This window comes from Hydra vulgaris, chromosome 10 (genome assembly GCF_038396675.1).
Source record: "Hydra vulgaris chromosome 10, alternate assembly HydraT2T_AEP".
Taxonomy (NCBI): Eukaryota; Metazoa; Cnidaria; class Hydrozoa; order Anthoathecata; family Hydridae; genus Hydra; species Hydra vulgaris.
This window is the reverse complement of record NC_088929.1, coordinates 34255001-34277930: the sequence shown is the minus strand read 5'-3', so window position 1 is coordinate 34277930 and position 22930 is coordinate 34255001. Positions and strand designations below refer to the sequence as shown.

The following is a 22930-nucleotide window of genomic DNA, read 5'->3' as shown; positions in this document are numbered from 1 at the left end:
AACAGAAAATGTATATATATATATATATTCATGTATATATATTTATATAGTATATATAATATATATATATATATATTTATATAGTATATATAATATATATATATATATATATTTATATAGTATATATAATATTTATATATATAATATATATATATATATATATATATATATATATATATATATATATATATATATATATATATATATATATATATATATATATATATATATATATATATATATATATATATATATATATATATGATATATATATACTCGGAATCAGCCCTCAGAATTAGGGTCAGCATTCACCAATGCCGACCTAACTGTTGACCTAAAAGTGTTTGAGGTTGGCAAAAAATTTCTGACCTTGTTTCTATGTTTTATGGTAACCCTTTTGTGACTAATTTTTTTTGCCCACATGATGCTGACCTTCAACAGTTTAGGTTTTATTGCCAACCTCATTTTTTTAATTCAGAGGGCAAATATGTATATATCAGGCCCGTAGGAATGAAAATTATATGGAGGGGGGGGGGGGGAGAGGGAGGCAATGCTGGATTAAGAGGCCTAAAGTAGTTTTAAGTACCTTTTTTTTTAATCATTTTTCAGTCAATTTTTTCAAAATTATCTATTTGAAAAATTATTGGAGGTGCAAATGCCCTTGCTGCTCCCTTCCACCCTCCCCCCCGTTGCTAAAGGCCTTTATATATTTATATATATATATATATATATATATATATATATATATATATATATATATATATATATATATATATATATATATGTATATATATATATATATAAATATATATATATATTTATATATATATATATATAAATATATATATATAAATAAATATATATAAATATATATATATATATATATATATATACATATATATATATAAATATAAATTTGTCTATATAAACATATATGTGTGTATATATATATATATATATATATATATATATATATATATATATATATATATATATATATATATATATATATATATATATATATATAGCGTAGAAAATAAATCACAGGCAAGCGGTCAATTCAACCGGCTAACACATGAAATCGACTGTCAATATTTTTTTGGACAGTCATAATTTTTATTTATTTGTTTGTTTAAATTTTCAGCTTCGTAATAGTTCTTCTTAACTGAAACTTATACACACAAAAATAACTTAATGTTTGAAAATTAGCAAAACCGTGTTCTTTTAGAAATAATAATTTTAAATAAAATCAATGCTTTTTTTAAATTTAGACTTGCAAGTAATATTCAAATTACCTGCTAATATTAATAGTTTAAAATAACTTGTTTGCACAGATTTTCATTCAGTTAAAAAATTATATCCAAGTAATTTAATGTTTAATTTTTTTAAAATATCAAAACAACTTTTATAAAATATTCAAAAAGTATAAAGTGAATACTTAATACTAAAAGAAGTCATTTTATGAAATGCTACTGAAAAATTAAAGTGCTGTTTGTCTCTTTTTATTCGCCTCTATTTATATGGGTTGATGTTTAATGATTTTATTACAATTCCATAAAAGAAAGAAAAAAAATATGCAGACAGGAAGTTGATAATTTTAAATTTATTAAAAAATAAATTCATTGCAACAACTTCACATTGGCGAGAAAAAGCTACGAAAAAAAATAAATGAAGATTGAATGAAATAAAAACAAACAAACAAAAAAAAAGCAAAATACAGTTGGAAGAGAAAATGTTCTTAAATACTTACAAAAATTTTAAATAATTTTAATCTGATTTTAATAAGCAGAGAAATTAAATAGTTTTTTTATCTCATTAGTTTTTAAATCATTTTAAAAACTCCTAATGTTAGTTAATAAAGTTATTTACTCTAGTATGCAGATTTTTTTTCAGTAATATTATTTTAAAAATACTTAAAGCAGAGATTGCTTTTAAAACATTGTTTTTGAAGTTTGCACAAGGACCAGTGGTGGTCAGTTGCGGTAGTGGTGTAGTGGTAAGAGCGCTTGCTTTGTTAGCAAGAGGTTCGGAGTTCGACTCCCACCACGTCCCTGGAAGTACCGCGCTCAACTTAGTTTCCTCGCGCAGCGGCCTTGTTTGGCAAGGTTTGTGTTTCGGAGTTAAAGAGTTGAGAGAGGGTTGCACCACGAATAACAACTAAAAAAAAAAAAAAAATAAGTAGCCTCCTCGACTGGAGTGGCCCCCTCGGGCCTTGGGGAGGTGAATAATCTAAAAAAAAAAAAAAAAAAAAAAAAAGTTAAAGTCTTTTATAACTTTACTGTGAAAACTATTATTTCAAATGTTTTTAATGTTAATAAGTTTTTTGAAACAAATTAGAAAGATGTTTAGTATGGGTTTATAAGTTTAGTCAAAATTTCACTAAAAAAGTTTGACTCGCCAAGGCCCCAGAGAAGGTTTCTACAATCAATGAGGCTACTTTTTATTTTTGTTTTTTTCCATACAATATCCATCAATAATTTTTTTCCATAATAATATTTTAGTTTTAGGTTTCATAATCCTTACAAGAAACTTATAAATTTATAAAAAAAAAACTTTAAAAAAAAAATTAACCTATAATATAATAAACCTAATATTAAATATATAATAATAATATATAATAATAAACCTAAAATTGTATTATTGTTTTACAAAGTATGCATATAACTTTGTTTTTTAGTTTTTCATTATTATTATTTTTTTTTGTTTTGCATTATTTTTTTTGTTTTAGGCTTCCAAACCCCGTGCAGGAGTATTTTGTTTTCTAATACATGAAGCTCGAAAAGCATCATTATTAGAGATGCCTGATTCAGATTGCGTATTTATAATCAAAGTAAGTTTTTTTTTTGTTACAGTTTCTTATTTGTTTGAATTAATGTGTTTTAAATAGCATTTTATTTATAAATGCAAATCAGTAACTCATAATGTAAAACTAAATTAGTGTTTATTGAATTTCAGTTTTTTTTAGAAAGAAAAAAAAGTTGCTTAAACTTCCTTTTGCATTCAATATATTTTATATTGAAAGGAAAAACTATAAATATCACAAATGTAAAATTAAATAAAAATATAAAATCACTTGGTAAAAATATAGTAAGTGAAAGATTAATTTTATACCTAAAAAATTTCCATAAATTATTATGATAAATTGAATTACTTGGCATATATTGCATAATCATTTAAGCATAATAAGCTACTCTTATTGTTGAAAAATTGTTAAAAAAATAATCATTAGTTGTGTCATGGCTATCCTCTATAATATGGTTAAACAAAATTTTAATATGAAGATATGGAATCAAAAATTAATCAATGGCTCCCATATTTCATTATCAAATTTATCAAAGCCAAACAATGCCAAACACAAAAACTTGACTGTACCTACAAACAGTTTCTTAGCTTTATTAGAAGGACATTAAGCATATAAAATCAGCGCTTAGCTACAATATTTGATCTGTTGAAAATTGCTATTAACAGTATAATGTAAATGATGTTATTGTTAATAATAATAGTTTAGGCATATATATATATATATATATATATATATATATATATATATATATATATATATATATATATATATATATATATATATATATATATGTATATATATATATATATATATATATAGCTACTGTACAGGCTTGGACAGGAATGAAGTGCGATCAAGCGCTATTGCTGACCACGCAAATGATTTTTTTTTTGACCATGATTGTTTATATGTTTTGATGATTTAAACATTTCAAAAATGCGCTGAAAATAGAAACGCTAAGCTCAACTTAAACTACGAAAAAAAAAAATAATAATAATAATAAAGAAAAAACAATTCCTTACAAAAATGAAAATACTAAAAAGTACTAAAAAGTACTAAAAAGTACTAAAAGAAAAAAGAAAAATTTGAAACGCAACTTTTTGTTCTGTTTTTAATTGCATTTAAAATATGTTATTAAAACTTTTTTTTTTAAACGTTTTATTAAAGTTACTCAAAATGCTTTTAAATTAAGTGTCAAATTACTACTAGTTTATTAAATGAACAAATTTTATCAAATTAATTTAAAAATGTTTTAAATTTATTATTTTTAAATTTAATATTTAATTATAATTTAAATATAATATTTTTAAATTGTATAAACATTTTTTCAAAAAAGTTGCAAAAAAAAAATTGTTTAAAAGAATAACGTAATCTTTTTAAAATGGTAATTTTTAATAATTTCATGCTCTTATTTGTAAGTCAAGTTAAAAAAAGGTTTTAAACTTTTTTATTCGTAGAAATAAAAAGAAAAAAAACTAGCAATTTAATTTAATTTTAATTTGAGCATTACAAGCAATTTGTAACTTTATTTATGTGTTTCACTAGTAAAATGTTTGTTTAGAAGATTTAAAAAAATTGTAAATTTAATTATAAAAATTAATCATATGAACATTACAAAATACTGAAAACTATTCTATTAATCAACAAAAAATTTTGAACTTATTCATTAATTAAAGTAACTTGAAAAAAAATTCTTTCAAAAAAAAAATCTTTTAAAAGATTTTTTGGGAAGACATGGAAAAATAGTTTCAAACATTTAAATTTATCATAAAAAATACATGCCTACAAAAAAAAAATGTGTATATAACTTTTTTTTTTAATTTTAACAAAATGTGTTTATTTAAACAATCATTATAATTAATTAATTTGTTTTTATTTAAAGCCTTTGAGTCAAATAAAATCTTTAGAAAAGATCAACAATTAAAAGTTTTTCATAACGCAACACTTTTATTTCATTTAAACTGTTAAAACATCAAAATAGCCGTGGTCAAGTTGTAAAGAAAAAAAACTATTAGCATGGTCAGTTACGGAGTGCGATTGCACGCCATTCCTGTCCAAGTCTGCTATAGCATATTTTTGTAAGCATTTGCTCACTTTTTTGCTTATCTAAAACGATATGGCTTTTTTAGAAAAAGAAGAAAAAATCAAAGAATAATGAACGAAAAGATTGCTGCCCCATGCTAAACCCTCGGTTGATGTAGCAGCACTCCTCTGTGAGTCACACTATTTGTCAGTCAATGTATGTACTGAAGCCCCCAATAGCAGGCTGTTTCAGTATGACATCACACTGCTCACCTAAATCAACAGTATAATATATATATATATATATATATATATATATATATATATATATATATATATATATATATATATATATATATATATATATATATATATATATATATGTATATATATTAGGGCGGGTCATACTTTTTTTTTTTAGAGTTGCTAACCTGGCTATGGTCTAAAAAGTTGCTCTAGGTGCTACTTATTGTAAAAAGGCCAAAAACATTTAAAACAACAGGTGTCTTGTACTTGCAACTTTACTGCAAAGATTTACCCTTTAATGGCTTATAGCTAAAAATATAAGAAATTCATCAAGCACTTAATATGATACAGAGGCCATATCCATGGCTAGCGCAAAAAAGTATTTTTTTGGGGGTTTTATAAGCATTTTTTGCTTACTATAAAAAAAAGTTAAAAATGTACCCCCTTAAATGCACCCCCGTAATTGCGGCCCTGTCAACGATAAGGGGGTGTTATCGACGTCGAAACATAAAATTCACTTAAATGGTGAAGTTCTAGATATTATTAGTTCAATGAAACAATATAATCAAACGTAATTTACAAAAAGTCTGATTTACAGCTAACACTAGGTAGTTCTGTTCTTGATGCAGTACACTGTAAAATCATTCCATGTCGCGATTCATGCCCAAAAACGGTTGAGCTTGCTGCAGAGATATCTTGGATAGCACGCTCAACTGCCTGAGAGTGACAGGGTATACCAAAAATGAAATCAAACTGACAGTGTTGAAGTTTTTCACTTTCAATAGCTGCTAGCAATGGTGGTGGTGTGAGGTTAGCTGTACTCCAGTCAATCATATCAACGTAAGTCAAAGCATTGGCGTTAAGCTTGATACTTGACTTATCAAAAATACGCACAGAAGAACTACACGAAGTACTTCTCAAATTAATTATTTTTTCACAACAGAAATGTTGCACAGAATCATCATTGTCACAAACACCAGAAAGAAGAATGTTTTCGGAGTGGGCAAAGTAGTTGTTGTTCTGCAACACAGGCTCTAATATTTTCCAATCTTCTGCTCCAAGCTCATGACACTGCTTCAGCAAGTAAAAAAAGTTCTTTGCACCATCAGCGCAAGAAGGATGACTCTTGATATTGAACCATGAAGGAGTGTAAACATTTACTATAAAGCGTACAATTTTGTATAGTGATGGGGAACAGACTTCTTTTGACATATACAATCTCTAAATTCTGTTGGCTTTTGTCAGCCACCTAGCATGGTTTAAATTTCCTGGCATTGCGTTCTGTAAAGACCTAATTTCATCACTATTTGTATAACCTTGCTGCACTGCTAAGCATGCTCTAAGAAGATATATTTGATCTGTACTTAGACTGTTCTTAACCTCATCATTAATCTCAACCACTTTTCCTAACATAGCTTTAAACTTTGAAATTGGTAAATCCTTGGGGTCAAAGTCTAGCGCACTCATAATTACACCACTGGAACTACTAGGACCTCTTGTACATCCTCCATCAATAGCAGAAATGTATTTCCGAAATGGTAGTTCATTAGCATGCAACAGGCAAACAAGCCATTGCAGTGGTCTTGCAACGCCTTTCTCTAATTTTCGAATCACACCATTTCGTTTGCCTGTATTGGTTACTGTACCGTCAAAAACAACTGCTAGTAGCGTACTTGCTGAATTTGTATTTGCAATTATCGATAATATCTCATTTGCAACGTCAACTGCTTTACCTGTTTCTGGCATTACATGATCAATGTAGTTATTGTTTGGAAATGATACAATAACATAATGTTCTTCCTTTATGCTTCTACGTATACCAGACTTCTCAACAAAAGTTAAGTCTTTCTTCCCATCAAATCCAATACAAATTAGTTCTTGCATCTCGGCAGCATGCTTAGAAACTTGTTTCTGCCGCCAAAGACCTCTCTGACGTCTAAGTTTTGCAGGATCTATTGCAGTTTCTGCCGACAATAGCTTCATATCTTTTAGCACTGCATTCACTACAAGACAAGCTTCTCTGTTACTAATCTTGCATCTGTCCAAAGCTTTGCACAACTCCGGATATTGTTTCATGTTTCTGGGTGCTGCAACACCATCATCAGATTCACCCCTGGAAATTTCATAATCAAGAACTTCATCACCAATGTTTAATTGAAGTTCTACGTCCTCACCACCATCATCATCAGCATCATCACTCATGTTGTTGTAGATATAATTTATTTTTGTCTCATATTTTATTTTCTGATTGCGCTCAAATTTTAAACGTTTGACTGCTCTCATTTCTTTCTTCTGCAACATACCTGTAGCTTTTATATCTATAGCACCTATATACATTTTCCTTTCAGTTTTTTGGTCCAACCAGAAAGACCATTTTGTTGGAGGTATTTTATGCGACAGTGGACAAATACATTGTGAATTCTCTTGTATACCGCTGTCAACACATTTACAAGTACATATATCAAATACAGTTTGTAATGATTTCAAACAGTCTTGGTAGTTGATGGATGTCTTCTTAGAACTGGGATATTTAGCAAGACCCTTAACTTTATCAATCAATTTCTTTATATGATTGACTACACTCTTTGTGTCAATTACTGGGATACTCGCAGTGTTGTAGATACTTACAACTTCATGTGCTACAGCTGTCACTCTCTTCTGCATACAATCATATTTATTGTGCTTTAAGTAGTAGTCATACAGTCTGTAAACATCACTAGATGTAGGAAGTAAATTTTTTTTTATAACTGCAGGCTGCCCCAGAACTGAGTGTTTAGTCCCAAGTCTTGTGCTGACGGAGGCCATTTATTAATACTCAATACAATGGAAACCAACTTGTCCAAACAATATCATATAACAATTAGAAAAGATTAATTATAAACAACTAATTGAAATAAACCCTGTTGTAGCAAGAATCAATTACCACTTTTATTAAACAATCTAAAATATAAAACAGAACATGTTAAACACATATATTACCGTAATACAGGGTTTGATGAGGGTAAATTTACGATATGCTAGGATTACTTTTGGTTGAGTTAAGGTAATGTATGATTAATTTATGGTTACTTAGACTTATCTAATCTCATTTCATGTACCAGCGAATGTAATATAAACTAAACGCAGTGAACACTAATAAGAATATGCCTTTATAAAATTGATATACGTTTTCACATTATTTCCACATTTTCAACTACAAGTTGCAAGTACTTACTGAGCTTAATATTTAAAAAATCTTATGGTCCCTAGTTTTTGGACCAATAGAAAAACTTTTTATGCTATATCCACAAAAAAAAAAAAGTATAACCAGCCTTAATATATATATATATATATATATATATATATATATATATATATATATATATATATATATATATATATATATATATATATATATATATATATATATATATATATATATATATATATATATATATATATACAGGTCTTGTTTTAAATAAAAAATGCTTTAACTTTTTTAAATTACTGCAATAATATTAGTTACCGCAGAACAAGTTAAATGTTAACTCGTTTTGCGGTAATTAATATTATTGCAGTTTAACTTAATTGTTTAATTTAACAGTTAAGTTAAACCCAAGCATTAACTTTAATTTTAATAAACTTAAATATATTTTTTAAATCAAAATTAATTTATATATTTTTAAAATCTAAATTAAATTATATTTTTTTTATAAGAATGAAATTATATAAAATGATTAATTTTATTATTACAAAAATTAATAATTTTATATAATTTTATTTTAATTTAGTTTAAAAATTAATAACTTTATATATTATAGTTAATAATTTTATATATTAAAATTTTGATTTAATTTAAAACTAATTTAATTTTATTAAATTAGTTTTAAATTAAATCATATATTTTTTATCAGAATTAAACTGTTTTTTGCTTCAAGCCTAAAAAATCAGTCATTACAATAATATAAAAACAAAATAAAAATAAACTTTTAATTTTATTTGAGTTTTTTTCATTAGTAAATAGGGCTTATATTAAACATAATTGTCATTCAAGCTTTTGTAAGAAATATTTTTACATAAACGTGTAAAAATTTTTTTACATTAATCTTAGCGCTTATTAAATAGTTTTATATATATATATATATATATATATATATATATATATATATATATATATATATATTTTTTTTTTTTTGAGTATATGTGCAGGGTGTTAGCCAGGAATATATTTTATACCGTGTTTTTGCGATATTGATTATATATATCGTTATTGTTCTTTCAATAATAGGGATTTTTGTTGATATTATTCTAATTATAAAACTAATAGTTTTATGTCTTAAAGCAATCGTTGGCCATGTATTACAAAACGGAAAACAAAAAAACTAATAAAAATATAAAGTTACAGTGGAGTGTGCTTCATTGTCAAAACAAAACAAAAAGTATTAAAAAATCTTAAAATGGCTGGCTTATCACCCATATTGTATTTTCATGTCTACATTAAGATTCTTTTCTTTTATTTAATAATTTATCATTTGTGTAAGATATTACTTACATACATTCATTGCGTACTTTTCATATAGGCATAGGTTGCATTGTTTTATTGTGGGATTGTAGAATCTACAACATTTTAAATTTTTCATTAAATTGTCAGGTTTAAATTACCTTTTTTTAACCTGCATAGTTCCTTAGACAGCTCAGTATTGTTCTTATATTTTCCAGTATTTTGTGTGGTTAGCTTATCTAAGTTTAAATGTGGTTTTACTAACTCCAAAGTATGCTTTTTCATTCCTGTCTGGAATATCTGGGTATAGAGTGGCTTGATACACAATATTATTTAAAAGGCACTTTTGATTCAAAGGGCACTTGCTTTTAAAAATGCAATTGCAATTTTTATTGGAATCTGGGGTGTTCTTTTTCATAACATAATGGTTATGTGAGTTAATGGTTGACTTGATGTTTGGCATACAACTGTTACTCACCTTTTGTGTATTTCTAATAAAAACCTTTTGGACAACTGGAAAATATTAGCTTCAAAAAGAGTTAACTAGAGTAGAGTAGAACTATAGGAATATATGTGTGTGTATGTATGTATATATATATATATATATATATATATATATATATATATATATATATTTATATTCACAACCCTCGAAGGCAAGGACGTCCCCAGATAAAAGTAAGACTTTTTTCAAACCCAGCCCCTGCAAAACTATAAGATATAGCCGAAGCCTGAAAAATATTTATAATACTTAATATTTTATAATTTTATGCTTACATTTACTATTTATTAAATACTGGTATATATCTATATGTTTTCAAACTCTAATTTACTTCCAACAAGATTGCAAGCAACCACTATTAAGTTTTAGTTACTTTAAAAGTAAAAATATGCAACTTGTTGAATAAGAAACAAGCAAGAATGAGTTTTACTTTATCATAATAGTGATGATAGCTCGTTTGAGCATTGGCCATGATGGTATTTGTAGAAAAAAGAAAAAAAATGCAACTTTACAACAATGGGAGAGTGGCTCAAGCTTGGCAGATAAAGCAGGTCTAATTACATTTACAATGTGCTTTTAGACTTTCTTTAAGAGTAAGAGGTTGTTATTCATTAACATGGGAATGCTAACATTAGTGCAATATTTTTTTGTAGTAAATAAATGAGTTTTGTTGTCTAACAAGAATTGTTGATTTTAAGTCCTAAATTTAAATCCATTTGCCACTGCAAGCCTTAGGCTGTTACAGAAGAGAGATCAGATTTAAAATTGGCTGCTTGTTCTAAGCAATTAAAAAGTGAAAATTTTTTGTCAAGACAAGAGTTTAAAGTTTAGTCGTCACCAAATAGAGCCACTTTAGGTTTCATGAAGATTGATTTTGTAGATAAGAGACAATACCAAAGCAAAGATAGAACATTGTGGTACCCTTAAAGTTACTTGAAATAAAGAAGAGCGTAGGCCTTCAAGAATAACTTTAATTCTGCAATTAGAAAGAAATAATTTAATAATCTCAAAACCTTTATATAAAAAACTAATAACAGAGTGAAGACTATCATGGGATAGTTAGAGAAGTCAAAGTATTTTCTAGAGTTTTGAAAAATTGGAACCACTTATTTAGCACTTTTTAAAAAGTTTAGCAAAAATTGAAGAGAGTTTTGGAGAACACTTTTTTAAGACAATGAAGGAAATCTTATTTGAAGCACAAACTGTAGAAGTGTTTAATTGAGAATTAATTTTGCATCGGAAGCTAGAATGTTTTGGATGTTTAACAATGGGTTAATCTGTTTAACTGGCAAGAAGAGTATGGCCATTAGATTCAAGAGTCAAATTACAGTAAGATTTCTTTGCAAATAACTCTGCTTTATTCTGGGGAGAAGTAAAAAAAATCAGACCCATGAATTAGAGATTAAAATTTAGACTTACTTAAGTTAATGACATTGTTAAAGATAAACCAAAAGTCTCTAGAACCTAACATCTGATATAAAATACAAGATTTAGTAAACTGAGAATAACAGAGCTTAACATCAAACAGGACCTTTTTACATTGGCTTCTTGGAACAATAAAAGGACATTTGTTCTTAGGAGAGATGTTCTTGTAAAAAAGATGAAATAAATGATTAATAAAGCAACTGCTCAAGAAAGTGAAAAATGTGGAGTAGAATGAGGTAGATTTAAATTGAAGAGTAGGAATAAAAGCTTCCAAACTTTTAGTTCATAAGGAATAAAAGCTTCTGATATGCGCTTTATGAATACATATTATGGATATAAACATATATGTTTGCTATTTACTTAGATAACTTTAATATTTACAGTAGCGTGCAAATTTTAGAAACACATACATTTTTTCAGTTTTTAACACATAACTTTTCACAAACTTTTTCAAATAACCTGAAATTTTTACCGAATGTGCTCTATATTATAACAATTCAAAATCCATTTCACAAAATTTTTAAAACTCACCGGTCAATTAATTTTTATTGTTTTTTTGAAAAGGATTTCGTGCAAAAGTTTAGAAACAGTATAATAACCCGCAATTATATCAGGTTTTTGTAAACAAAAGCATTATAAAAGGTCAAGTTTTTTCTGAAATTTATTATTTGAATTAACTTGAGATATTTCAAAAGCAATGAAGTATAACTAATTGAGAAATTATTTGTGAAGTTTTATAATTCAATTACGTAGTGATATTTTAAAAGCATGGGAAAATCTTAGGAAGTTTCAGATAAAATAAAGAAATTAATTATAAAAGCTGTGGGGAAAAAAATGACTTACAAAAGGATTTGTGAACTTTAAAATGTTTCTTAACCAGGAATATGTCACATTATGAAAAGGTTTCGTCAGCGCAAAACTATTGAAAGCAAGCCTTGCTCTGGAAGACCTAAAGTTACAACTGAAAAGGCTGATAGATTATTAGTAAGATTTTGCAAGAATAATCCTTGCAAGACTGCTGTCGAACTTAATTCAATTATGCATCAGTTTCATGGTACAAACTGTAGCGTTGATACAACTAAACGTCGATTACAACAAAATCTGTATGGTCGCCGTCCAGGCACCATACAGATTTTGTCGCTAAGTATACATTAAGTATACTTAACGACAAAATGTCGTTAAGTATACATTAAGTATACTCGTTAAGTATACCATACAGATTTTGTCGATATGTATGTGTGTTAGAGATGAGGTCAAATACATTTGATCAAATAGAAGTACAAATTTAAATATGTTAATTCTAGAAATAAACTAGACAAATAAGAGTTTTTGGAGCACTTAGGAACAGTCACAGAAAAAGGATGAGACTTAGTTGAATGATGAGTAACATGAAAATGAATTTTAGTAGGTGGCACAAGAGGCGCTAGCTCTTTAGAGCAGTGCCCATTATAGTATTTGTAGAAAAGAGAAAGAGAAGCAACATTACAACAATATGATATCGGTTGGAGGTTGGCTGCAAGAGCAGGTCCAACTATGTTTACAATGCGTTTTTGCACCTTGCCTAAAAGAAAAAGGGCATCATTAGAAGACCCGTCCCAGATATAGCAAGAGCATTCCATTTTAGGACGGATTTACGATTTATAGAGATAGAGAATAGAATCTGGAGTAAGAAAGTGTCTAGCTCAATAAAGTGATGCAGCCTTAGCAAATGCTAATTTTGCAATGGAATGAATTGCTTTTAAAGTATTATTACTTTCAACATTTTTTTTTAATGAAAACTCCCAACAAAGTTTAATGGTAACTAATGTTCCAATAAACACCTTGAAAACGCTCCAATCAACACCCTGAAAATGCTCCAATTAACACCTTAAAAACACACCAATCAACACCTTGAAATAATTAAAATAGCTCTCATGTGCGGATTACAACACATGAAAATATTTAGTGCTTTACAACACATGAAAATATTTTTGATTATTAAATTTTATTACCAAATTTAAGTGATCCTTATTTTAAATAGCAACCAAGCGTAGCTGCAGAAAATATGAAATTTTAGTACGCAATGATGATATGATAAGTTGAGTTTTTAATACAAAAAAAAAAGATTAAAATTTTTTCAAATTCAATATTTAATACTAGAATGCCATCGTTTTATGGAATGGCACAATAAAAATTATTAATGCATATTGTTTTCTCGATAACTAAATTGAAAAAATGCACTGATGATAATTTTAGTTTATTTGAATTGTTAAATGGGTTTATAATGTTCCTTTGTTGCAATAACTAATGGTGGCAAAGTTTTAAGAGGTTTAAAAAGATTAAATGAAAAAATTGGACTAGAAAAAAAAACAAAACAAAAGTTTAAAGAAAACAACAATTAACAACAGAAAGTAGTAATAAAATAAAAAACTTTAATCTAGTATGTAAAAGGCAACCACTGATTTTACCACAAAGTAAAACTAAAGATTTATAAAAAAAGAAAATATAGCTTACATCATGTAATATACTCGTCAACAAGTATCATTAGCAATAAAATATTTTTTATCATTAGCAATAAAATATTTTTAAACACTTTTTCAAAATACTCAAGTCTTAAAATAAATAATTTTAGACGTTATGAATATTAAGTATTTTTGAAATACATCTTGGTTGTTTTGTAAAAACTTATTTAACTCTGATTTTTTTAAAACATTGACTGGCAAAAACTTATTTTGGGAGGTCAAAACTGCAATTTTGATCATTATGGGCAGTTGTTGACCGTTGACCACCCATTATTTTGTGCGCTGTATTAAATAATATACTTGTTCTTAATTGTATGGCAAAATTTGAATAAAATCATTCATATTTCAAAAACATTTCTACTTAAAAAAATTGGCTGTTACTTATCTTGTGACTGTATTTTACAAGAAAAATGTTTTTTCTAATAGTTTTTTTAATTTAATTTTTAATTTTTATATTTAACTTGTTACAAAATAATATCTAAAAAGAATAAATTTGATGAACAATTAAAAAACTTGTAAGACAATACAAATAAAATGGTAAATAGAAGAATGAAACTAACTAGAACTAAATAGAAGAATGAAAACAAATTTTTATCAAATACCATACAAATATATATATATATATATATATATATATATATATATATATATATATATATATATATATATATATATATATATATATATATATATATATATATATATATATATGAATATATATGTATATATATATATATATATATATATATATATATATATATATATTTATATCAGGGCTCAATTTAAAAGTCAGACATCGCTGCTCCTGGACTGTTTTTAAGATCTGATTTATGGGGGCAACCAACCATTGTTTATTTTTACCAAAAATATCAACAATGGTTTGTTACCCTCTTCTAGCAGGTCTCAAAAATGGTCCGAAGGGTGGCAATTAAACCGTTAAATTGAGCTCTGATATATGATATGAATTTTATACACCCTGGTGTGTGTATAAAATTGCAGATTTAGGTTGACTATGGGCATATGCAATTAAAAATATTTAATGATCTTTAATGATTATTATGAATATTATATAATATGATATGTATTTAATGATCTTTTATGCGCACATTAAAAGATTATCAAACGTGGTAAATTTTTTTTGCTGTAATAAATAGTAATAAAAATTAAGGTTTTTTCAGAAAAATAAAATAAATGATAAAAAAAAATTTTTTACTCTAGTAGATCTTCTCTATATATAACTACCCTTTGTTAAAACTCTAATCCTCGATGAAACTCGAATCCTTGATGTTTGTACTGAAGCTTTTTACCTTTATGATGTCATTTGAGGTCATTATTAGTGGTGTTTTTATGTATACGTAAGTACCAGTGTAAATAATATATATTTATGATAATTATTTTTTTAAGGCCGTAAACAATAAAGAATATATGCTTGCTGCAAACGATGAAGAAGATATGAAACAATGGCTTGAATCTATTACAAAATGTATGGAAGAGGACACCTCAGCTCCATCGTAGGCTTTTAGAGAGTTTTAAAAGTTTACTTTCGAAATATTATGCTCAAAAATGACTAATGTTTGAGGAATCGTATGACATTGTTCTAACATTTATTGGATTTTCATTAAATTGAGTTATATATATATACATATATATATATATATATATATATATATATATATATATATATATATACATATATATACATATATATACATATATATACATATATATACATGTATATACATATATATACATATATATACATATATATATATATATATATATATATATATATATATATACATACATACATACATACATATATAAACATATATATATATATATGTGTATAATATATATATATATATATATATATATATATATATATATATATATATATATATATATATATATATATATATATATATATATATATATATATATGTATATATATATATACAACCCTTGGAATTAGGAAATATTTTTGAGGTCGGAATAAATTATTTGATACAAAACCATAAAACATAGAAACGAGGTCGGCAATTTTTTGCCGATCTTAAATACTTTCAGGTCGGCATTGCAGAATACCGACCCTAATTCCTAGGGTTGTATATATATATATATATATATATATATATATATATATATATATATATATATATATATATATATATATATATATATATATATATATATATATATATATATATATATTATACACGTATATACATGTATATATGTGTATAATATATACATATATATTATATATACAGTGGGGTGCAAAAAAAAAGCCACACTCAATAGTAATTACTCAAAAGTAAATCAGGACAATTTTTAAAGAAATGTATATAATATTTTTGTGCATTACATTTAATGAAAAGAAATTAGGATTTGTAAAGTATTTTTCAAGTTTTAGCTGTATTAGTACTTAATTGGCCATCCTTTGTTTCTTATGACTTCTGCGCATCTAGAAGGCATACTATCTACAACTCTTTTTAATAAGTCATTTGGTAAAGCATTCCAACAAGCAAGAAGAATTTGGAACAGTTCATCTTCATTTGTTGCCCAACGATCTTGCAATTTTCTATTTAATATAGACCAAAGATTTTCTATTGGATTTAAATCAGGATACTGTGCTGGCTAAGACATAGCTGGTATCAATTTCGATTCCAGATATCTTTTATTCAACCATGCTGTATGTTTAGAATTGTTATCTTGTTGAAAGATGTAGTCATTATTAGTGAAAAGTTCTTCTATACTTGGTACAAGTTGATAAACTAAGATTTTGTGGTATGAATGCTGGTTCATGGTACCCTCCACCCGGTAAAGTTTTCCAAATTTTTGTGCACTAAAACAACCCCTAACATTAATCTTTTTGTTATGTTTAATGGTTGCATGTTTGGGAGTTGAACTTTTTCCCAATTATTTCCAGCAGTGAGATCGACTATTGTGAAACAACACAAAAGGAGACTCATTGCTCCAAATAACTTTAGCCCATATTGTGCTCAATGCACCACTTTAATTTTTTTTTGCAATTGATTCACTAACAAAAGTTTTTTTTATTTGCTTTTCAGCAAAAAACTTCCCTTATGCTTTTATTCGACGAGATATTGTCCATTTTGAGATATTAGTAAGGTTCAGTTCTTGTTTTATCTCAGAACAAATAATTTTACGATCTTTTTTGATGGCATTAAGAATATAGCGATCTTCCTTTTTTGATGTTTTAGGCTTTCTCCCAGATCTAACAGACCTTTCAGCTGTACCAGTGTGCTTATATTTCTTCACCAATCTACTAATAGTTGAGTTTTGTTGTTTGAAATGTTTTCCAATGCTTCTGGGAGACTCACCTTGTTCAGCAGCTTCAATAATTCGTCCAATTTCTATATCTGTTAGTTGTTTTCTAAAATATTAAATGTGTTTGTATTAATCTGTTTTTTAAAGATTTTATTTAAATAAATATTAGTAGCATACCTTTTCTGTCCAAGGTTTTTCACTACCACATCCAATATTTTAAAATTTTGCTTCCTTATACATTATATACTTAAAATCAAGAAAAAATGTTAGTGTGGCTTTTTTTTTGTACCCTACTGTATGTATGTATGTATGTATGTATGTATGTATATATATATATATATATATATATATATATATATATATATATATATATATATATATTTATATTTATATATATATATATATATTATATATATATATATATATTTATATATATATATATTTATATATATATTTATATATATATATATTTATATATATATATATTTATTTATATTTATATATATATATATTTATATATATATATATATATATTTATATATATATGTATATATATTTATATATATATGTATTTATATATATATATATTTATATATATATATATATATATATATATATATATATATATATATATATATATATATATATATATATATATATATATATATATATTAAGTGGTGACTAAAAATCCGGACTAACTTTAAATGACTTTTAAATGCCATAAGCTATACATTTTTTTATTCTTATATCCATTTTAAAGCTTATTTAATTCTCTTTAAGTTAACTTAATTGTTTTTAGACAATTAAAAAAAATTAAAAAACAAGAAGAGATAAGTAAACGAATTTACGAGTTCTATTTGAATAATGAATTGCAAGGTAAAAAGTTCATAGTAGATCACTTCAATGCTGTGCAAATTCCAAGAAGCACTATCTATGATATTATCAAACCAGCTGAGAATGATTTTGGACACAAAAGAGTGCAAAGAAGTGGTTGTGTGACCAAAATCATGGATGCAGTCATTCAATGGATGCTGTCATTCACCGGTCAAAAATTTGGATGCAGTCATTCACATATTGTTAAAACTTTTGCCTAGTACACTGACATCAAAACTTATACAAAACAGCGTATACCTGATCGACAAGAGAGTCAGATTGAGTGAATCAAGACATTGATCGTCTTTATTGCGATTTTCAAAGAAAATCAGTCATCCTTGACAACAAGCCTTGCTTCATGCTGTTGCACTCAACAATAAATGGAAACAGCTCCTACTACTCTAGCAACAGAGACAAGACTCCACCGAGCGTTAAATTTTGCAAAAAGCGCAAGTTTGAACCCAAGCTGCTCGTCTGGCTGGCCACTTCTGACAAATACATTTCCAAGATATTTTCCATCCCCAGCGGCCTTGCAGTCAATAAATCCATTTACAAAATGGATTGTATTAAGAGAAGATTAGTGTCATTTATCAATACTCATCATACTGATGGTGTTTATCTATTTTTGCTGGACCTGGCTTCATTGCATTATGCCAAAACCGTGACCAACTGCTATGAGACTCAATTTTGTCAAAAAAGTTGACAAAAAGCAAAAAACGTGAAGCAACTACCAACTAGAATAAAGCTTTGTCTGCAAAAAAATTGACCTTTACCTTGTATTTTCACTTTTGGAGTCAACTTGCCTTCGAGTTAGAAACAGGCTGGTTAAAGACAGACTTAATTAAAATAAATAACTAGAAACTTTATTTAATGGTATATTTTTTATCTCTACCTTTAAAGCTATGGGAGTAATGACCCTTGAAAGTATGTCTGGATTTTTAGTAACCACTTGTTATATATATATATATATATATATATATATATATATATATATATATATATATATATATATATATATATATATATATATATATATCCACGCACTTAGATTTGTATATTTAGGTTGGTACTGTTCTAATATATTTTGTACATTATAGGTTTCATAATGCCAATTTTTTTTTCTGTAAAAAAGTCCTTCATATCTGCCCAACCCACAGTCAATGTATGTACTGAAGACCTGCAGATGACATTTATATCATCTGGTATTTCATACAAAGCTATTTATGCAAATATATTAGTGTATGTGTATATATATATATATGTATATATATATATATATATATATATATATACATATATATATATATATACATATATATATATATATATATATATATATATATATATATATATATATATATATATATATATACATATATATATATATATATATATATATATATATATATATATATATATATATATATATATATATATATATATATATATATATATATATATATATATATATATATATATATATACAGTGGTGGCTCAAAAAATTAGAGCCACCCGACATTTTTACAAATTTTCATATTCTGAAGCTGATTTTCCCTATATTTTGTAATGAGTTAAATTTACAACTATTTATTTTGGGAACATAGGATATAAATAATAGTAAATGACAAAAATATAGAAGTGTAACATATATTTAGGAAAAATAAATAAGATATACAAAATATTGTACACAAAATCACTAATACTTAGTGTGGCCACCTTTTGCAGCAATTACGGCTTCAACTCTTCTGGTCATACTTTTGATGAGATTTTGACAATTTTTTTTTATTTCCTCGCTGTGGTGCCAAACATTTATTAATTTTTCAATCAAATCTCTTTTATTTGTTATAAGATTTTTACTTATATCCCTCTTTAACAATTCCCATAAATTTTCTAAGGGATTTAGGTCGGGCGAGTTTCCTGGCCAGGGTAATACATGGATGTTTTCAGCCTCTAAAAACTTTGTTACAGTTTTTGCCTTATGGCATGGAGCAGAGTCGTGCTGGAAGGTAAAATTCACATTTGGATACCACTCCATCGCTTGAGGAATCATTCTTTCCTTCAAGACTTGGATGTACTGGTCCCGCTGCATTGTATTTTTTACAATGTATAACCTTCCAGTACCCTGGCCACTAATGACTGACCAGACCATAATTTTTACCGGGTGCTTCACCCTCTCCACAAGACAATCTTCATTGAACATTTCACCTGTCCTTCTTCGGACGAAATTAGTTTTATCCATTAGAATTTCCAATGTGGATTCATCTGAGAAGCAAACCTAAAATTTTCAAAACTGGGTTAATATTTTTGATGAAATACTTAAATTCTTTTTTTTAAATATGGTATTCGTTTAAATTTTAATGTGTTTATGAAGAGAAACTGAGTACTTACTCTTTCCCAATCATCAGTGGTAAAATGGCGATGATTTTTAGCGCATTGGAGACGTTTATCCTTCATTGCCTGGGTGAGCCTTGGTTTTTTGGCTGGTCTACAGGCCTTAAACCCCTGCTCCACCATTCTTCTCCGAAGTGTTGCAAGGGATATTGTTATACCTTCATTGTTTATGATTTCCTTAAGCACTTTTTTCGATTTTCTCCTATTTTCTATCACAATATCCCTTATTTTTCTTTCGGTGCAATGCGTTGTAATTCGATTTCGTCCACAATATTTTCTTTTATTCAATTTTAGTGATTGATTATTGTCCAGTTTTCTTTTAATCCTATTGACTGTTGCTTTGGAAACATTCTTACACTTGGCAATTTGCCTGTTGGAATGATTTCCACTCGACAAATATCCTTGAATAAGCCCTAGTTTTGTGGGAGAAATATCTTTCTCTTTGCCCATACCTTAAAAACACCAATTATTTTAAAAAATAGCAAAATTTACGTAAATATGATAAAAAAGTTGTAAAATAATGATAACTTACTTGTAAATAGAATATATAATAAGTGTTGAATAGTAAAATAAACAAATTTTAGTGTAAAAATATAAAATCAACAAATAAAAACCGCCAGAAACACAACTATCGCCCAGTACAACACGTGCTAAAATGTGACATCTTCTGCAATAATGCAACTAACTTCACTCTAAACCGCTCAATAGTGTTGTCATTGTAAAAATATGTTCAAAACAAAGTAATTAACAATGCGAAATGACAAAAACTGGACATCCGTATGTATTTTAATTAATTTCACAGTCGAAACTCAAATATTGTCTAAATTTCGAGGTGGCTCTAATTTTTTGAGCCACCACTGTATATATATATATATATATATATATATATATATATATATATATATATATATATATATATATATATATATATATATATATATATATATATATATATATATATATATATATATATATTACGATTATATTATGATTACTGTTTATGTAAACATAAGTAAAAAGGCCTTTTTTTAAAACATATTATGCATTCCAAAGTTTTATAAAGTTGAGCAAAGAGACTAGAATTGTCTTATGACCCCTTCCCCCTCCTAATCAAAACAAACAAACAATCTTCATCCAAATAGTGAGAATGCCATACTTGCAAAAACAATTAAAAAAAAAATTAAAACAACTTATATACCTAACAAGCTTGAAGATAAAACAACCAAGTAACAAATACAGTATTAACCAAATAATATCAAATTAATAATAAAAAATTGTTACTAACTAAATATAAAATCATTATGTATGAAAACAAGAGAGAGCTAGTTTTAAACACTTTAAAATATAGTTTTTTTTACCATTGGTCACTTTAAGTTTTTTTTTGATTTTATCACAGGCATTATTTCTTGATTTCACAATTAAGTTCGTATAAAACCATCTCTTTTATCCTAACCACAGACTGACTCTACTGATAACTAATTTGACTGCTCTCTCACAACTTTAGATATGTAATGAATAAAAAGGAAGCTCCGGTTGAGAAACTCTTAATGCATTGAGTTTGGCTAATGACAAGTTGGCTGTGAAAGTTGGTTTAGTAATGACTTTTTTTTTTCCAATGAATAAGTTTTTTGATTTCATAAGCATCAAGGTTTATTGTTTGTGGAACTTTATAGGTCTCACATAAGTAGAGCCATATTTACATCCAATGACCTTTGTTCTGAGTTATCAAAACAGAGAAGTGCAACAAGTATATTCTCAGAATGAGCCCACCATGATTTACTTTTTAGATAAGATTGAGAAGCTTCTTTAACTCTATCATCTTGTTTCTGCTAAAATCGAAATAGCTTAAAAAGATGACCAGAACTGTATTTAATGCAATGATTTACTTTAATCTCAAAAAACATTGGAAGATAAACCTTTATCACCCAAGTTGCAAGGAGCTTCAAGATCTCTGCATTTTCAGGTTTAAGATCATGCTTGCTCATATATAGAAGCAAGCATCTCATGCCACAAGTCAGCCATTGACTGTTAAACAATCTACCGCATTTAAGCTGCTACTTCAGGATCAAGGTTTCCATTTAATATTGCATTTAAATACTTCCGTGCAAGTAAACTGTCATTGCTCATTTGCACAAAATCTTCACAAATATTAACTAAAGGTTTCAGAAAGGGAATCAATGTAAATTTATTAGTTCTTTCAAGTTTATCAACTTTAGAAAACAGTTTACCAACTGCTCCCCACCATCCTTTTTCTGAAGAAGTTGGCCTATCAAGTTTTCCCACAATATGACAAAATGGAAGCTCATTAATGTGAAGCCAGCAAAAAAATTTTGATGGAGAAGTTCCTCCACAAAATGAAGCATTCCATTCTCTCTATCCATCATTTGTAGTATCA

At 26.8% G+C, this 22930-nt stretch overlaps 1 protein-coding gene across 2 annotated transcripts in view; it reads left to right on the top strand.

Annotated features, from left to right (window-relative positions):
• Nucleotides 1-22930, top strand: part of LOC100213002 (SH2B adapter protein 2) — a 43522-nt gene that overhangs the window by 4371 nt on the left and 16221 nt on the right. For both annotated transcript variants that reach the window (XM_065807888.1, XM_065807887.1), the window contains 2 exons: nt 2729-2830; nt 15384-15490. In XM_065807888.1, the coding sequence (XP_065663960.1) occupies nt 2729-2830; nt 15384-15490 (209 nt within the window). The remainder of the gene's footprint in view (nt 1-2728; nt 2831-15383; nt 15491-22930) is intronic.